This window comes from Aulonocara sp. 'chitande type north' Nkhata Bay, linkage group LG11, assembly GCF_057382095.1.
Source record: "Aulonocara sp. 'chitande type north' Nkhata Bay isolate Kocher_YH1m ecotype deep benthic linkage group LG11, A_spYH_male_GT1.1, whole genome shotgun sequence".
NCBI classification, from domain to species: Eukaryota; Metazoa; Chordata; class Actinopteri; order Cichliformes; family Cichlidae; genus Aulonocara; species Aulonocara sp. 'chitande type north' Nkhata Bay.
In genome coordinates, this window is record NC_141354.1 from 3,352,339 (window position 1) to 3,372,013 (window position 19,675).

The 19,675-nt window shown below is 44.9% G+C and overlaps 1 protein-coding gene and 1 long non-coding RNA gene across 3 annotated transcripts in view; one reads left to right on the forward strand and one right to left on the reverse strand.

Annotated features, from left to right (window-relative positions):
• The window catches only part of LOC147318326 (uncharacterized), an 18,977-nt gene extending 15,502 nt beyond the window's left edge, over window positions 1–3,475 (forward strand). The window contains exons 3-5 of the long non-coding RNA XR_015131440.1: window positions 118–344; window positions 454–558; window positions 2,934–3,475. This is a non-coding gene — a long non-coding RNA (uncharacterized LOC147318326). The remainder of the gene's footprint in view (window positions 1–117; window positions 345–453; window positions 559–2,933) is intronic.
• The window catches only part of LOC147318327 (aldehyde dehydrogenase, mitochondrial-like), a 33,552-nt gene that overhangs the window by 7,678 nt on the left and 6,199 nt on the right, over window positions 1–19,675 (reverse strand). For both annotated transcript variants that reach the window (XM_086310215.1, XM_086310216.1), the window contains exons 3-7: window positions 17,659–17,799; window positions 16,554–16,633; window positions 16,291–16,402; window positions 13,665–13,793; window positions 9,622–9,735 (exon numbers count right to left, since the gene is read on the reverse strand). In XM_086310215.1, the coding sequence (XP_086166341.1) occupies window positions 9,622–9,735; window positions 13,665–13,793; window positions 16,291–16,402; window positions 16,554–16,633; window positions 17,659–17,799 (576 nt within the window). The remainder of the gene's footprint in view (window positions 1–9,621; window positions 9,736–13,664; window positions 13,794–16,290; window positions 16,403–16,553; window positions 16,634–17,658; window positions 17,800–19,675) is intronic.

Here is a 19,675-nt window from a genome sequence, read left to right on the forward strand (position 1 = left end):
GGAGTATATGTACGGTGATAACAAAGGGCTATTCTATTCTAGAAGATCACAGAAACATCTAAACAATACTTTAAATAATGACCAAACGAAACTGTTTTGTTTTCCTGTGTATCCAAGTCTAGCTTTGTATTTCTGGCATCCATCAACAAAGCTGTGTTTGAGTGAGGTCCTGCCTATGAGTCTGCATTTTTGGTCGTCATCCTGCCTGCTTCACATCGCCACATGACATCCTGCTGCTATCCTTTGGTTACATATCACCCCTGACTCCGCCCACTCCAGCCTGCCTGCACTCTCTTCTTCCCCCCTCTTGTGAACCGTCTGTTGCTTTGGTGGTTGGACTCCAGGTATTTAAACTCGTCTACCCTCAGCACCTCCATGTTTTCCATGTTCACCTTTCCCTCCATGTCCGTCTCATTCCCTCATTGCTTCTACCGACTTTCATTCTTCCTCCAGCACATACTTCACCCTCTGCAGGTCCTCTTCCACCTGTTCCCTGTCTACCTGAACATCAGACTCCTTCCTGAACTCTCCAGGCCATCAAGTCAAGTACCTCCCTTGGTAGGTAACACAGCCAGTCACCAACAGCTCAGTGCCCTCGTTGCATATCCGGTCAGTGATGGATATGGTATGATGCATAGGGTTACACCACTTGCTACTGACAGGCAAATTTAGCCCCACTCACTCTGCTCTGTCTGCTCATTCTGAAGCCACTAAAACTCATCACAGAGTCGGTAATGATGTTTCAGCCATGTCTCTGTCAGGCACAACAGGCTGCTCTCCCAATACAATTTCTGTTAAAGGGATGGTTGGCTCAACAGAGCTCTGACTGTTTGTCAGCCTGGCTACAGAGCTGAAGAGAAACCTGGGGTTGTTCTTATTTTCTTCAATCAGTGATGAATAGTAAGATGTTCTGGCTTTGCGGAGCGCTTTCTTATAAAGCAGCAAACTATTTCTTTAGTGGGTGGATTATATTCTTAAACTTAGTTACAGTGCTTTCAGAAAGACATCTACTGTGATAAAGTCTACTCTCCACCGCTGTGTAATCAATTATTGTAAATGTAAATGTTATCAGGAAATGATCAGACAGGAGAGGGTTTTCAGGAAACACTGTTAAATGTTCAGTTTCTATGCCATATGTTAAAACAAGATCTAGAGTGTGATTAAAGTGGTGGGTGGGTTCTTTTACATTTTGAGAGAAACCAATTGAGTCTAATAACAGATTAAATGCCATGTTGAGGCTGTCATTTTTAGCATCTACATGGATGTTAAAATCACCCACAATAATTATTTTATCTGAGCTCAGAACTAAATCAGATAAAAAGTCTGAGAAATCAGACAGAAACTCTGTAAGGCCCAGGTGGACCATAGATCATTTTTGCCATGTTAGGTTATAAAATTAAGGAAATTTAGATTTCCACCCAGAGCATGTAACACAAAGAGAAATGCACTCTGTCCAACCATTCTGCTCACAAAGATCAGAACAAAGTCAGCATTAGCTCGGAGTAGATAAGTAAACCTCAGGTGATTTGATTCTGTTTGATTATTATTTATTTCTGCTTTCCCCTCTTAATAAAACATCTTGCAATTAAAGCCTAAATTGTGCACATTCACCTTTTAACCCTTTGTGAAACATTAGTATGAATAGCTCTAACAGGTTATTCCAGCCTTTTAAAAGTAAGAGCCCGTTTGAGGTGACCTGTTCTAGAGGGAGCTGCTGGAACAGGTGTGGCTGGTAAGGCTACTGCAGAATTAGGTGAGTCCCCTCACCCATCAGCTCCATGTAAACTCTGCATTGCCTGCTGGGTAATAGGATCAGAGCCGATCCAGACGTTCTGTATTTGTGTGCCGGCTCCACCAGATCAACACAGCACAGAATCAGAACCCTTCCCAGAGAAATGATGGATTTTGAATCAGAGTTTTCTGTCAACAGTTTAAATAGTTGCACAAACATTGCTGAGGCATTAGCTGCACTTTGTGTAAATAGCTGTATATAAGTTTGTTGCTTATAAATAGGTCTATTCTGATTTTTTAGATCCTTCCATCAAGTGGAAACGACTTGTCCACATTTTTGAGCTATACTTTATTATAAATTCAACATGATATCCCAAAGTTTGTAGATGTCTTAACACCAGTTTCAGTAATGTATTCCAGACTGCATACTTGGGATTTCAACAGTAATAAAAATAATAGTAATGATGCAAATGATGCTGAAGCAAAAATTCCTCATTTTAACATTGTCATAAAGTTCAGCGAAACACAAAGAAGAGCAGTACTTTTATAACAATGTTCTGTAAATACTTTGTGTCAGTGATTCCTCCACAGAAGAACATGTACTGTGTTAAAATCACAGCCAGGCATAAGAGAAAGTTTGAGTTTGTCATTTGTCTCATTTATCAGTGTTTATTTTACACTGTGACAGGACTCCACACTTGATAGTCAGGACTCATTGTGATTATTATTAGTGTTTGACATTTGTCAGAGTGTGGAAGGAGAGTTAAAAACAAATCCACAAATTATTAGTAAAACTACCGTTACGACATCTACATAATGTAATTTACTAATCATATTATTTTTTTCAGTAATGATAGCTTTATTAGAACAATCATATCCAGCGATCAATGTTTTTTGTTTTTTTTTGTTTTTGTTTTTTAAGAAAGATGAAGGAAAAGAAAAACAGAAGGGGAGAGGGACAGTGAGAAAGGAAAAAAATCTCCTGGATCACCTGTTGAGAGAAGAAGAGAAAACAAGCAAAAAAAACAAAGCAACATACTAAACACAACACCATCGCATTAATCTAGCTAAGTGTAAACAGCAGTAAATACTAAATATTCAATGTTGTTGTGCAGCACGCAGGACCAACAGCGCACAATGTGCTTTCAAGTAGCAGCCAAGAAAGGTGTGATTTTGGGCTTTTGCGCGCTTGTATTCAAAAGGTTTCCACATGTAATGGTCTGCAAGAGGATGTAGAGGACCATAGCCCCGCCCCCAGGGCATGAAGCAGGCATGGAGGAGATCCAGGCTCCAGACATCCAGAGGCCCCAGAGTGCGAGAGCCCAAGGAGGACCACCGGAGGGGCATCGTGCCACCCTCCTGGGAAGAGCTGAGGATCCCCAGACGAGGCATCACCCAGTAGCCACCGAGCAGAAGCTAGAGGGGGCTGCACCGGCGTGTCCGCCGGCTCTGTCGGCAGTCAGCTGTGCCAGAGTGAACCGAGCCGCAGGCCCAGAGGCCGGAGGCCCGAGGGCCCCCCGTGCCCCGGAAGAGGCCTGATCGAGCAACAGGCGCCAGGCCCCGCCAAGTAGTCACCGGGAGTGAGCCGGTACATACCTGAGCGCCCAGCCCCAGACACCAAGAACCACCAACGCACCGATCCCTGAGGTCATCTGTTACCGGCAGGGAGTGTGGTGAGGGGAGACAGGCCTTGGAGGGCCTGGGAGTTCCCAGAGAGGTGGAGTCTAAGACCCGACCTGACATATAGACAGCATCCAGACCCAAGAGATGTTACCCTTCCCCCCGGGGTGGAGGCAAGCAGACCGTCCCAGGCTCCGCAGCAGCAGGGAGGCCAATCGGACAGCCAACATCTCCTCCCAGCCCCCCCGCCCCAATGGCCAGCAGAGAACGGGGGTGTGTGAAGACCCCATACCTCCCTCCTCCCGCTCATGTGTAGTGTTGCTGCGTGTTGTTCTAAAGTGCATTTAAAACCCGGGAGAGCATGGTGCTGCTGCCAGAGAGCAGCAGGTGTCAGCACGGCCCCTCCCGAGAACCCTCAATGTCTACATGGGTTTAAAATTGAGAGGTGGGCACCGGCGCCAGAGGTAGGTTTGAGTACACAGACCGTCCGCTGGACACCGTTAACGTGCCCACCCTCAAGGCCCTATATGTATGTGTGTGTTATGAGAGTGTGAGTAATGTGGATGTCTAAGTTGTGAGATAAAATTGAGGCACAGGTGGCCAGAAGGGGACAGGGGGGGGGGGGGGATGTCTCCCCTGCACCCTCGTGACACACCCGCACCCCAAGGCCGTGTGGGTGAGTGTGGTGGAGCGGGAAGAGGGAGGCAGCCGGGGATGGGGAGGAAAAGAAGGGAGGGCAGGATGCCCCTCCCTAGGGCCAGCTCCCCCGCTGACCCCAGTAGGCACCCCCGTCCTCTGGTACCCACCAAGGCAAGGGAGCCCAGGTCCATCCAGACCGGGGCCTACGGTAGCACTGCCAAGCCCCACAGGACCCGGGGCAGCCCACCCCACCCCACCGCAGAGGAAACTGTACCCACCCCAACATTCAATCGTCTCCCAGACTACACAAGACAACAGACACCCAGGTTAAGTTTATTCTCCACCTCTCCTATGTCTCTCCCCCACCTGCAGAGTGGACTCCTGCAAGGATGGAACAACCTCCCCGCCAGTTGAAGAGCCCCCCAGTTAGGCCGATGCACAAGAGGCCCCCTGCGCCAGGGCTGATCATATTATTAATGTATTTATTTATTTATTCATCAGCAGTCTTAAGAAAGCCGGGAGAGGCTTCAGGCGACTACGACGGGTTATTTTACGACATAAATTTTGCCTGGTTTCTACATTCAGGGTCATATAATGATGATGTTTAACCACATTTCTGACTAAAACTAGACGAGCAATAGAAATGTATCTACGAGCAGTGTGTGAATATAAGGTATGACAACATTAAGCCCAAGCAGGCCCAGTTTTTAATAAGAAGACTGGTAACACAACCGCAGCAGTGATGAAGTCTGTCTGTACGCACGGCAAAGAGCAAAGAGCTGTTACAGAGACACTGACCTCAGGGAGAGACGAAGAACATGTTTTTCCCAGTAAAACCTTTACTGTTTGGGGGTGCACCAGGCCACAGGTCAAGGCTTTTGTAAGATATACAAATAAAAGTTTTTTTGCAGACCAATAAAAATGTACACAGTAAAACTGCGAGGCGCTGACAGATGTGACAGATGCTCATTTAAACCATTAAACATTGTAATGTCTGAGTTTTTATTATTGCTCATTAAAAAAGATTCTTTATCAATAATTGCTGCTCTAATCTCAATCCCATGTTGCCTCGTTCTCGAGTTCTCTCATTCACAGATGTGGGTGTCCACACCACGTGCCCGCTCGCAGTCCCCCACAGCCTTTTACAGCTGTAGTCTGTGGTTTGCACGGTCCCTCACTAAGACCAGTTTACATGGGCTGGTTCTCCCTACCTGTCATCAAATGGAGTTTTTGCACCTGTAACTGACTACTGCAGTGTTTTTGCAGGTACAGTGGGGCAAAAAAGTATTTAGTCAGCCACCGATTGTGCAAGTTCCCCCACTTAAAATGATGACAGAGGTCAGTAATTTGCACCAGAGGTACACTTCAACTGTGAGAGACAGAATGTGAAAAAAAAATCCATGAATTCACATGGTAGGATTTGTAAAGAATTTATTCGTAAATTAGGGTGGAAAATAAGTATTTGGTCACCTCAAACAAGGAAAATCTCTGGCTCTCACAGACCTGTAACGTCTTCTGTAAGAAGCTTTTCTGTCCCCCACTCGTTACCTGTATGAATGGCACCTGTTTGAACTCATCATCTGTATAAAAGACACCTGTCCACAGCCTCAAACAGTCAGACTCCAAACTCCGCCATGGCCAAGACCAAAGAGCTTTCGAAGGACACCAGGAAAAGTATTGTAGACCTGCACCAGACTGGGAAGAGTGAATCTACAATAGGCAAGCAGCTTGGTGTATAAAAATCAACTGTGGGAGCAATCATCAGAAAATGGAAGACATACAAGACCACTGATAATCTCCCTCCATCTGGGGCTCCACGCAAGATCTCATCCCGTGGGGTCAAAATGATCATGAGAACGGTGAGCAAAGATCCCAGAACCACACGGGGGGACCTGGTGAATGACCTGCAGAGAGCTGGGACCAAAGTAACAAAGGTCACCATCAGTAACACACTACAACGGCAGGGAATCAAATCCCGCAGTGCCAGACGTGTTCCGCTGCTGAAGCCAGTGCATGTCCAGGCCCGTCTGAAGTTTGCCAGAGAGCACATGGATGATACAGCAGAGGATTGGGAGAATGTCATGTGGTCAGATGAAACCAAAGTAGAACTTTTTGGTATAAACTCAACTCGTCGTGTTTGGAGGAAGAAGAATACTGAGTTGCATCCCAAGAACACCATACCTACTGTGAAGCATGGGGGTGGAAACATCATGCTATGGGGCTGTTTTTCTGCCAAGGGGACAGGACGACTGATCCGTGTTAAGGACAGAATGAATGGGGCCATGTATCGTGAGATTTTAAGCCAAAACCTCCTTCCATCAGTGAGAACTTTGAAGATGAAACGAGGCTGGGTCTTCCAACATGACAATGATCCTAAACACACCGCCCGGGCAACAAAGGAGTGGCTCCGTAAGAAGCATTTGAAAGTCCTGGAGTGGCCTAGCCAGTCTCCAGACCTCAACCCCATAGAAAATCTGTGGCGGGAGTTGAAAGTCCGTGTTGCTCGGCGACAGCCCCAAAACATCACTGCTCTCGAGAAGATCTGCATGGAGGAATGGGCCAAAATACCAGCTACTGTGTGTGCAAACCTGGTAAAGACCTATAGTAAACGTTTGACCTCTGTTATTGCCAACAAAGGTTATGTTACAAAGTATTGAGTTGTATTTTTGTTATTGACCAAATACTTATTTTCCACCCTGATTTACCAATAAATTCTTTACAAATCCTACCATGTGGATTCATGGATTTTTTTTTTTCACATTCTGTCTCTCACAGTTGAAGTGTACCTCTGGTGCAAATTACTGACCTCTGTCATCATGTTAGGTGGGGGAACTTGCACAATCGGTGGCTGACTAAATACTTTTTTGCCCCACTGTATCTGCGGCTGCATTTGGAGTCTCCCGTTCAGGGGACAAACTTCTGAGGCTGGATGCTGTCCGATCGAGTAATGCTGCCTGTGATCACTGCTGCTACGACTGCTAAATATTTGGAAAACAAGTTTAAATTCCGAGCATTACCAATCGTTGTACACACAATGGCAAAGCTTCGGTTTCCTTTGACCTTATTTTCATCATTGTATATCACCTGAAATGTTTAGAACAGAGCTCCACATATTTCTGGAATTTACACACACATGTTCACTATTGTTATGCAGTCTGAATGCTCTCTGCCTGGCCTGTCCATTTGCAGTCCATCTAAAATGCACCTCTCTGACAGGACCCAGCAAATCTTTCATTTTTAGCGTTTGTAAGAACAATGGCATAATTGTTTCACAAACTAAAAGTGAAGCTTGCACTCTAGAAGCCTTATGTCTTCTAATTATGTATATCAGTGTTTATAGACAGGTTCAGCCTTGTGATTCTGTGGTGGACTCATTTAAACCTCTCCTTTTTATGTTGCTGCAGAAACAAACTGAAGTAAAAGCCGGCCTACAGCACATTGTTGGGCCGTGGTCACTTTCTGCTCCATATCATGTTTGGCTTCAATCACATACAGTGGGGCAAAAAAGTATTTAGTCAGCCACCGATGTGCAAGTTCCCCCACTTAAAATGATGACAGAGGTCAGTAATTTGCACCAGAGGTACACTTCAACTGTGAGAGACAGAATGTGAAAAAAAAATCCATGAATTCACATGGTAGGATTTGTAAAGAATTTATTCGTAAATTAGGGTGGAAAATAAGTATTTGGTCACCTCAAACAAGGAAAATCTCTGGCTCTCACAGACCTGTAACGTCTTCTGTAAGAAGCTTTTCTGTCCCCCACTCGTTACCTGTATGAATGGCACCTGTTTGAACTCATCATCTGTATAAAAGACACCTGTCCACAGCCTCAAACAGTCAGACTCCAAACTCCGCCATGGCCAAGACCAAAGAGCTTTCGAAGGACACCAGGAAAAGTATTGTAGACCTGCACCAGACTGGGAAGAGTGAATCTACAATAGGCAAGCAGCTTGGTGTGAAAAAATCAACTGTGGGAGCAATCATCAGAAAATGGAAGACATACAAGACCACTGATAATCTCCCTCGATCTGGGGCTCCACGCAAGATCTCATCCCGTGGGGTCAAAATGATCATGAGAACGGTGAGCAAAGATCCCAGAACCACACGGGGGGACCTGGTGAATGACCTGCAGAGAGCTGGGACCAAAGTAACAAAGGTCACCATCAGTAACGCACTACAACGGCAGGGAATCAAATCCCGCAGTGCCAGACGTGTTCCGCTGCTGAAGCCAGTGCATGTCCAGGCCCGTCTGAAGTTTGCCAGAGAGCACATGGATGATACAGCAGAGGATTGGGAGAATGTCATGTGGTCAGATGAAACCAAAGTAGAACTTTTTGGTATAAAGTCAACTCGTCGTGTTTGGAGGAAGAAGAATACTGAGTTGCATCCCAAGAACACCATACCTACTGTGAAGCATGGGGGTGGAAACATCATGCTATGGGGCTGTTTTTCTGCCAAGGGGACAGGACGACTGATCCGTGTTAAGGACAGAATGAATGGGGCCATGTATCGTGAGATTTTGAGCCAAAACCTCCTTCCATCAGTGAGAACTTTGAAGATGAAACGAGGCTGGGTCTTCCAACATGACAATGATCCTAAACACACCGCCCGGGCAACAAAGGAGTGGCTCCGTAAGAAGCATTTGAAAGTCCTGGAGTGGCCTAGCCAGTCTCCAGACCTCAACCCCATAGAAAATCTGTGGCGGGAGTTGAAAGTCCGTGTTGCTCGGCGACAGCCCCAAAACATCACTGCTCTCCAGAAGATCTGCATGGAGGAATGGGCCAAAATACCAGCTACTGTGTGTGCAAACCTGGTAAAGACCTATAGTAAACGTTTGACCTCTGTTATTGCCAACAAAGGTTATGTTACAAAGTATTGAGTTGTATTTTTGTTATTGACCAAATACTTATTTTCCACCCTGATTTACCAATAAATTCTTTACAAATCCTACCATGTGGATTCATGGATTTTTTTTTCACATTCTGTCTCTCACAGTTGAAGTGTACCTCTGGTGCAAATTACTGACCTCTGTCATCATTTTAGGTGGGGGAACTTGCACAATCGGTGGCTGACTAAATACTTTTTTGCCCCACTGTAGCCCGACAGCTGGTGCAGAATAAGAGGGTTTGGATATTTTGACTTGTTTTTAGTTTTCCAGCCCCTCGTGCCAATAATTCCCTCCGTCCATCTGCGGGTCGCGGGGCAGCAGCCTAAGGAGAGAAACCCAGACCCCTCTCTCCCCAGCTCCAGCTTATCCAGGGGATCACCAAGGCGTTCCCAGGCCAGCTGAGAGATGTAATCCTGGGTCTGCCCCGAGGCCTCCTCCTGGTGGGACATGCCCAGAACACCTCACTCAGGAGGCGCCCAGGAGGCATCTTTATCAGATGCCTGAACCACCTCAGCTGGCTCCTTTCGATGTGGAGGAGCAGCGACTCGACTCTGAGCCCCTCCCGGATTGGCTGAACTCCTCACCCTATCTCTGAGGGAGAGGCCAGCCACCCTTTGGAGGAAGCTCATTTCTGCCACTCGTTCTTTCGGCCATGCCAGTAATTATTTATGAGTTTTAGCAAACATACAGCATGTTACTGTCCAACCAACAACTCGTGGCACAAAAGGCAATAACTGTCGTACCTCTGTGGATCCAGTAAAAGCCACCTTGTCGACATCCATGTGCCTTGCAATGGCAGCACCAGCTGTTGGTCCCATGCCAGACAGGATATTCACAACACCTTCAGGAAAACCCACCTGGAACAGAACCAAAGCTTAGGAAAACCTGGCTTTTTGTGTATAGGGTCACATCAAAAATACATTACTCTCTCTTTCAATAAAATTTAACACATCAGGACATTTTTTAAATCATGTCGTCCTTACCAGGTCCTATACGATTTAAATACAACTCAGATGAATAACAATACACAATGTGTTAAACCACGTCATTATTGATCTCCCAAAACTGAAACCAAAATGCAGCAGCAGTGTGTAGGACGTCCCCCGGGTTCAGCAGCAAGTCGCAGTGATGGTTTCTCTGTGAATAATCTCTCACATCACCCCCAGAGAATTTTACTCGCTCTTCTTTACAACGATACTTTAGTTCATTGAGCTTTGTGGGCATTTGTTTATGCACAGCTCTTTGAGGGTCCCAGCACAATACTTCAGTTGGGTTAGGGTCTTGGTGTTGAGTAGACCACTGCAGGACCTTAATTCTTTTCCTTTTCAGGCACTCTGTGGTAGATTTCCTGCTGTGCTGGGATCCTTGTCCTGCTGCTTGATCCATTTTGGCTCACTGACAAATGGCCGCACGTTTGACTGCTGAGGTGGTTAAAATAAGCTCTCCAGTGTCCTGGCCCCTCTGGTAGATCACATTAAACCTAATTCTGTTATGGGATGGCTGTTGGAGAGCATTCCTCCCTATAGTGGTACCAAAGGTTGTATTCCAGCTCCCGAGGAAATCACACCTCCCAGACTACAGTGTGTGCCAGCGCTGGAGAGGAGATTCCTCTCTCAGTCTGGGCTGGGTGGGAGTTTGCTCTTTGTCACCAGTTGCTCATGAGTTCATGGATTGAATCCTGTCTCTCAGAGAGGTCGTTTTCCGTAGCCATGGGGCAGCACTCCTCGGCCTCTGCCCCATTCACTGTGGTGTTCCTCAAGGATCTGTGCTCGGCCCAGTTCTTTTTTCCTTGTACATGCAGCCGTTAGGATTAATATTTTAAAAATATAACATTTCCTTCACTGCTACGCCGACGACATACAAATTCATTTCCCTTTGACATCGGATGTTTCTACTTCTCTGCAAGCCCTATTTGACTGTCTAAATGAGAGAGACTAAACTTGGTTATCACGTCTCTCACACTGAACCAGGATAAGACCGAAGTTACAGTTTTGATAGTCACACCCCGCTGGAACAGCTACAGTGAGGCAAAAAAGTATTTAGTCAGCCACCAATTGTGCAAGTTCCCCCACCTAACATGATGACAGAGGTCAGTAATTTGCACCAGAGGTACACTTCAACTGTGAGAGACAGAATGTGAAAAAAAAATCCATGAATCCACATGGTAGGATTTGTAAAGAATTTATTCGTAAATCAGGGTGGAAAATAAGTATTTGGTCAATAACAAAAATACAACTCAATACTTTGTAACATAACCTTTGTTGGCAATAACAGAGGTCAAACGTTTACTATAGGTCTTTACCAGGTTTGCACACACAGTAGCTGGTATTTTGGCCCATTCCTCCATGCAGATCTTCTGGAGAGCAGTGATGTTTTGGGGCTGTCGCCGAGCAACACGGACTTTCAACTCCCGCCACAGATTTTCTATGGGGTTGAGGTCTGGAGACTGGCTAGGCCACTCCAGGACTTTCAAATGCTTCTTACGGAGCCACTCCTTTGTTGCCCGGGCGGTGTGTTTTGGATCATTGTCATGTTGGAAGACCCAGCCTCGTTTCATCTTCAAAGTTCTCACTGATGGAAGGAGGTTTTGGCTCAAAATCTCACGATACATGGCCCCATTCATTCTGTCCTTAACACGGATCAGTCGTCCTGTCCCCTTGGCAGAAAAACAGCCCCATAGCATGATGTTTCCACCCCCATGCTTCACAGTAGGTATGGTGTTCTTGGGATGCAACTCAGTATTCTTCTTCCTCCAAACACGACGAGTTGAGTTTATACCAAAAAGTTCTACTTTGGTTTCATCTGACCACATGACATTCTCCCAATCCTCTGCTGTATCATCCATGTGCTCTCTGGCAAACTTCAGACGGGCCTGGACATGCACTGGCTTCAGCAGCGGAACACGTCTGGCACTGCGGGATTTGATTCCCTGCCGTTGTAGTGCGTTACTGATGGTGACCTTTGTTACTTTGGTCCCAGCTCTCTGCAGGTCATTCACCAGGTCCCCCCGTGTGGTTCTGGGATCTTTGCTCACCGTTCTCATGATCATTTTGACCCCACGGGATGAGATCTTGCGTGGAGCCCCAGATCGAGGGAGATTATCAGTGGTCTTGTATGTCTTCCATTTTCTGATGATTGCTCCCACAGTTGATTTTTTCACACCAAGCTGCTTGCCTATTGTAGATTCACTCTTCCCAGTCTGGTGCAGGTCTACAATACTTTTCCTGGTGTCCTTCGAAAGCTCTTTGGTCTTGGCCATGGCGGAGTTTGGAGTCTGACTGTTTGAGGCTGTGGACAGGTGTCTTTTATACAGATGATGAGTTCAAACAGGTGCCATTCATACAGGTAACGAGTGGGGGACAGAAAAGCTTCTTACAGAAGACGTTACAGGTCTGTGAGAGCCAGAGATTTTCCTTGTTTGAGGTGACCAAATACTTATTTTCCACCCTAATTTACGAATAAATTCTTTACAAATCCTACCATGTGAATTCATGGATTTTTTTTCACATTCTGTCTCTCACAGTTGAAGTGTACCTCTGGTGCACATTACTGACCTCTGTCATCATTTTAGGTGGGGGAACTTGCACAATCGGTGGCTGACTAAATACTTTTTTGCCCCACTGTACCTGATGCCTTAGGGCCCCTTGCTAGCCATCTCTCGCTCACTGTTAGAAACCTTGGTGTTTTCCTGCTCTTTCAAACTCGAGAAATCGACCTCCTCTGTGGTAAAAACTGTTTCAACCAGCTGCGTCAGATATCTAAAGCAAAGCCATACCTCCCTTTGAAGGACCTCGAAAAGCTTATTCACACTACTGTAATTCCCTCTACTCGGGCCTCCCACCTTCCTCTGTTCACCGGCTCCAGTTAGCTTGAAACGCAGCTGCGCGTCTCTTAACTGGTACTAGAAATTTCCCCACATCACACCAGTTTTAGCCAACCTACATTGGCTCCCTGTTGATTATCTTATCAATTTCAAAAATTCTCTTGCATACCTTTAAAATTTTAAACAATTTGGCTCCCAGCTATCTATGCAAACTCATTTGTATATCCCTAATAAGGCACTTGATCTTCCAATCAAATGCTCCTGACGCAACCGAGGTCCCGTCTGAAGTCCAGACTCTGGAGTAACCTCCCTCCTTATATTCATTCCTCCGAGTCCATCCAGTCTGGCTTTTGATTCAAACTAATATGTTATTTCGTGGCTAGTTATGTTTTTTTTACCCGTATTGTTCATATTGTTTCCTGCCTCCTTTTAATCGTTTCTTTTTTATTCTGTCTTATGCTATTGCTCTGACCGACTGTGAAGCACTTTGGGCAACTTTGTTGTTTATTATGTGCTATAGAAATAAATTTTGATTTGATTTGAATTTCAAGGCAGCAGCCAGGGATCAGAGGGCTTCAGGTTCAGCGAGCTCAGGATCGTATCTCTGCTTTTTGCTTATGATGTGCTTCCTTTGGTTTCATCGAGCTACAGCAGACAGCTTGCAGTGGGGCTGTTTGCAGCGCTGCATCTCTGTGCTGGCTTTGGAGCACCTGGTGTCCCCCAGAGGAGGCTGACGAGGTCTATGCTGCAGTGTCCCGGGCCCAGACCAGGTTAAGATGCACAAAAATATTTATGGATATTTTGGGGACTTCTTTTGATTTTACAACACATTTCTCTACATTATGTAACAAGATTTCACAATTTAAGTTCATAACAAAGAAAAAGATTGAAATACTGATGTCGACGTTCCTCTGCACTACATTTGTGATGACTAATACTTTGCGATTACAAACTGAAACATACCTCTTTGATTAGGCTGGCTACATAAAGCGCAGTGAGTGGCGTCTGCTCTGCGACCTTCATCACCACAGTGTTACCAGTTGCTAAGGCAGGGCCAAGTTTCCACGCCTGCATCAGCAGAGGGAAGTTCCACTGCAGGAGGAGACAATTATAAGTAAAGATAATTTGACACTTCACCTATAAAATATCCACATCCTGCTTGTATTAACACTTCTGTGACAAAGGAAATCATCCATATCGTTTCTACTAGTGATGGGAATTCCAGCTCTTTTTAGAGAACCGTCTCTTTCGGCTCGACTCACTAAAAAGAGCCGGCTCTTTCTCTTTATATTTTATATTTTAAAAATATATACGGTGGCCCCTAAAGAGAAAAAGCACGTACAAACTCCAAAACAAATTCCTAGAGTTAACTGAACTTCCAAAACAGCTACCCTGATCACTTAAATCACACAATTGAAAGCATATGTGTGTTGTTTGTGTATTTATACACAGGCACTCATATATATTCAAATAATAATTTACCTGTTACTACCACACACCAAATCAGGTCGTTGGTACTTGCTGGCTTGTGTAGCCACGAGGTAACAAAAGCTCAACACTGCCCCCTAGCATCCTGGAGCACTTCTGTTGTGTTTTGGAGTTTGTACGTGCTCTCACAATTTTCTGTAACTAATTGCGATTAATCGCAATTACTTGATCAATAGCCGAGTTGCAATGACTTTTTTTTTTCAACCTTTAATTTAACCTTCTAAGACCCAAACTCTTTCGTGGCATGCATTTTAATTTCTCTTTGCTATTTGGGCTGATTGGGAGCTGATGACTGTAAAAACAAAGAATTGCCTGATTTTTTATTAACTGATTTTTGGTTCTGAGAAAAATGAGATCCACATATGAAGATGTAGTTTTAAATTTCAATAGAACAGTGACAGCATAATGTGGATATCAGGCTGTTGTAGAGTAAAATTTAGTATTTTGGTCTAAATAACCCAAAATGTGATGTCCACATTTGAAAACACCATGTCCTAGGAGGCTAAGCTTCTAACTGACATTTATGCAATATAGTGAAGTAAATGCAGAATAAACACAAAGAATGTGTTTTGGAGTTTGTATGTGCTTTGTCTCTAGGGGCCACCGTAAATATACTTTTATTTATTCACTCCACATAAAATGTAATAAATAAATCATATAATACTAAAACCAGCTATTCACATTTCAACTTTTAACTATTTAAATTTTCAGCTTTTTCCTTTTAAACTAATTTAAAGTGAAACAACACAAAACACTGAAGTTGCAGTCCGTTTGGCCTCTCAGGGCCACCGTACAAACACTGCAAACCACAACACAATAAAATCTAAATTAAAATGTGCAAAAGTTGCACCTTCTCTGTCATATGGGCCTGGGATGATTTTTTGGGAGAGTGTTTTCCTGCTTGGACTTGCATACATAGGATTCACTGCATGAATAAACTTTCTGAATCCTTTATCATCTGCAACTGAAAATAGTTGTGGATGATTACTATACCTTTGTAATGTGACGTTGTTGTCCCTGGCTCTCTCTCTCCCCCTCCCGCTCTGTTCCTGTGCTACTGCGACTGTAACTACCCCCCCCCCCCCTCCCCCCGCTCAGCGCAAGCCCCCTTCTCACGTGAGGAGTGAAGCAGAAAAAAGTGTGAGAGAAAGACAAAAAAACAAACCTTGGGAGCCGGCTCGTGTCGTTCACTTCATAGAGCCGGCTCTAAGACCATGAACCAGAGCAGTAACTGTTGTTTCAGTGTTAATATCCAATGATGCTGTATCTGTATAGCTATATCTGGTGTATCGTGGTCTGTGGCTCAGCTGCAGGGGAGGGGTGGTACACTGGGTTCAGGGGGCAGTGCCAGGGGGGGCTGGCAGGCCTCCCCTATTTCAGTAGCATGCTGGGACCTGGGAGAGAGAGGAGCTGGACGGTCTGCGGTCCAGACTGTCAGAACGAGCAAACAGCAGCTACTAGAGCCTGGAAAGGGCAGATTATAAATACATGGATCGCTGTGCGTATATGCAGAGCTCGGCTGAGGATAAAACTACTCTGTGTCTTTCAATCACAGGATAACCAAGTGACATTTACCTCGTTACAATTCGGTAGCAAAAGCTGTTACAAACATACAATCATGTAAAAAAGTCGCACACCCTCTGTCAGCGCTCAGATTGTTCTTATCAGGACGGAGTAAAACAATGACCTGGTCCCTTTTAGGTTTGACCCTCTTCATGTATGTTGGTACACGTCGTTCTGCACAACACGGCAAAAATGTGACCAAGTGTAGAACCTGTTTTATCAGCAATAACTTAAAGTGATACAGAAAATTATGATTTCATCAGTATCTCATATCACTGGACTTTTCTTCAGTCAAGTCTTGAAATTTTTTTAGATGCAACTTTTTAAACGTAAGCCACGTTGCCATGGTAACCCTTCCAAACAGGTGATACTTGCTCCTTCATCTCTTAATCATGCTGTCACTAACTTAGCGTTTCACATGCCCACTGAGGCATTCATTTCATGCCACACTGTATGTACACAGAGGTCACGGGTGACTCTGCAGCCTTCACTCTGCAGGTGTAAAGAGAATATGTGAAGCATCTTTCTACTTCCTTACCGGTATGATCTGTCCACAGACTCCAATGGGTTCATGTCTAGTGTAGCAGAAATAATCTCCATCGATGGGGATGGTCTTTCCCTCCCATTTGTCGGCCCAGCCTGCATAATATCTACACAACAGAAGTGGATTTACACACTGCGGGGTTGGATAAGGAGGCAGCTGAATGCTTCAGCAAGAAATAACAAGGAAATGATTGGACTTTGTAACATCATTTCAGATACACTTTGAAAGGCTCTAAAACTTTGTTGTGTGTTTGTTACCTGAAAACTTTCACTACTGTGGGCAGATCCACTGCATAGGCAACAGCATAGGGCTTCCCATTGTCAAGGGTCTCAAGCTCCTGTGGAAACAACACAACAGTTTCACATGGTATAGAAAACATTGACATAACAAAAGTGCAACATCATGAGGCTCCATGTACTGCAAATGTCGTATAAAGGAACAATGCTGTGTTAGTGCCATCTTTACAGGCTGCAGAGAGACGCTGTAGATGACAGCAATGCTACCCAAGCTCCACAGTCGATCATCAAACCCTGATGAATGTGAACCAAACAGGTCACAGTAAACGATAAAACAGTCCTGTGAAAAAGTCCGATGTCCCACGGGAACACGGGCTTCTTAAGGAAGTATTTCAGAAATGAGAGCGCACAGAAAAGATGACACTTGTGCTTTGTACTTTTTCATAATTGAAGTGAAAAATAAAGAACCTTTGCTCTCGTGGCCAGATGGTTGTAGACAAACTGTTGTCACATTGGCTTGTAGAATATTTTCCCAGTAATCCGATCGTTTATTTCAGTTGGTTTGGACAGGGTTGAGTCACAGGCATTCACAAACTTCACTCTGAACCACAGCTCTTTAAATCCTGTCGTTACGATGCTCGACACTAACACAGCATAGGTGGATGTAACCGACGCCAGTGCGCTACATTCTCAGTGACAGAAAAAGCAGTCGCAACATCTGGAAGACGTCTAAAAGTTATTTCTACCAACTCTTCTCACAAGAACACTGAAAGTTTTATGATTGCAAATAGAGGTAATGCATCAACGAGGATTAAATGTCTGCTCGTGCGGTCGCCGGTTTAGCTCAGCGCGCTGAGCGGGCGGCCACATGCCATACGGCTGAGGGCGGCCAGCCCGCGGCCCCTCCTCGCTCTGCCCCACGCTTTCCTGTCATTTCTTCACTGTGTCTATCAAATAAAGCTGAAAAATGCCAAAAGATATATTTACAAAAGTTTGCTCATGCATGACTATCTCAGAAAGAGCCAAATATTTCCATCAGATACTTTTGCACATGACTGTGGTCACGATGAACAGAGAAGTACAAGAAAAGCTGCTGTCAGAGTTTTAGCCTTTAAGGATCACTCACAGCGAGGTAGGCAGCATCTCTCTCTATAGCATCAGCCAATCTGTTCAGCAGCACGCCACGATGAGAGGCATCCGTCCGTCGCCATGGTGATCCCAACCTGAAGGCATTACTTGCTGCTTTCACTGCCTTCTCCACATCTGCCTGGAAAGACAGCAGTGCAGGATTAGCCGAGCAGTTAGTTAGGAGGTGTTTATAAAGTAATACAGCATCAAACACTGGTTAGGGCCAAGGAAAGCCAAATGAAGGAATTCGTGTGCATTCAAATTGTGGTCAGTAGACAAAGTATAATTCACCAGTCCTCTTTTGATCGATCCGTCAATATTCATATGATACTGTAAATATCCATAACGAAAGAAAAAACATTTACAATCAAATAGAAAAGACAAAATTGAGACTAATACAGATTTATATAGTGCCAAATCACAGCAACAAAAGTCTCAGGACACTTTATGTTGTAAAGTAAAGACACACAGAAACAACAACCATCAAACGACCGCCTTTGAGCAAACACCCGGCAGAACCAGGCTCAGGGAGGGGCAGCCGTGGACGGGAGTGTGGGGAGTAAGGACCAAGACCCACATCAGCTGATTCAGATTGCGTGGCAGAGGACAAAAATAGCGACGCAGTTCAGAGCAGGGATGTGGACATGTGCTTCTGCACACAAGAGGACGAGATAAACAGGTTCCAGGACAGAAACAACCGCACCGTGCTGCTAACACAACTTCAGTTCTTTGCAAGCGTCTGCTAAGACAGCATGCTAACACTAAGCTAGCCAAGAAGCCAGAGTGAATGGCGACCCCAGCACCCTGACCCTCGACCTCAGCAGTAACAGGCAGATGAGCAGTGGGGCTGCAGCCGCCCATTTCTACAGCAGAATCACCGTGGTGATCACTTTCTTGTGCTGGTCTTCATTTTTGCTTTATGCAATCAGTAACGGTTTCATTAAATGAAGGCATGTTGTACAAACCCCATTCATAGAGATATTTAAGCAACATTAATTAACAGTAGCTTCTTTGAAGAAATGGGATCTAATAGACACATTTGGAGGAAGTGATTATTGACGCTATTTAAATATCAATAGTACTGAAAGTAGCTGTGAGTAATGACATGTCTGTGAGATGCTTATGAATATTTTTTTCTCCAACTGTTAAAATTGTATTTGTGAAGAAATCTGTGAAGTTGTTACTAATTAAGATTGAATGAATACTCAGCTGACCACAGCCCGACTCTTACTCTGCCTGGATACAGCGCTGAAGAGAAACCTGGGGTTACTAGTGGGGCGACCGTGGCTCAGGGTTGGGAAGCACATCTGTAACCAGAAGGTCGCCGGTTCGATCCCTGCTCTCTCTGTCCTGGTCGTTGTGTCCTTGGGCAAGACACTTTACCTAACGCCTACTGGTGTTGGCCAGAGGGGCCGGTGGCGCGATATGGCAGCCTCGCTTCTGTCAGTCTGCCCCAGGGCAGCTGTGGCTACAACTGTAGCTGCCTCCACCAGTGTGTGAATGAATAGTGGCATTGTAAAGCGCTATAAATGCAATCCATTATTATTAGTAAGATGTCCTATATTTACAGAGGGCTTCTTTTTACAACAATAGACTGCTTTCCAGGCTCACTGAGAATCTAAATGAGTGAGATCCCATTTCCTCTCCACCTTACAGGAAAGTTGCTTTAAGGAGTGTGTTTGAGCATTACACCAGGGAGTCAAGTACGTCTGATTTTAGGCTCTCTTTGCTGCGAGGAAGTAACACTGTTAACCAGATAATCAACTTATTTGGAAGTAGATGATCAGACATAAGTTTTCATGTCAAATGTACACATAAATGTAAAGTCATAAGCACTCCCCATGACTCAGCAGCTTGTTTGTTCAGATGCAACTTTGCAAACCTCATCCATGCTGCCACGTTCTTTTTGTTTTATTAGAGAAGAGGGTTTCTGCTGGAAAACCTTCCAGACAAGCCCTTGTTCACTGTCATGAACTTTAATATTTAACATGCTCACTGACATCTGTCGAGTCTGA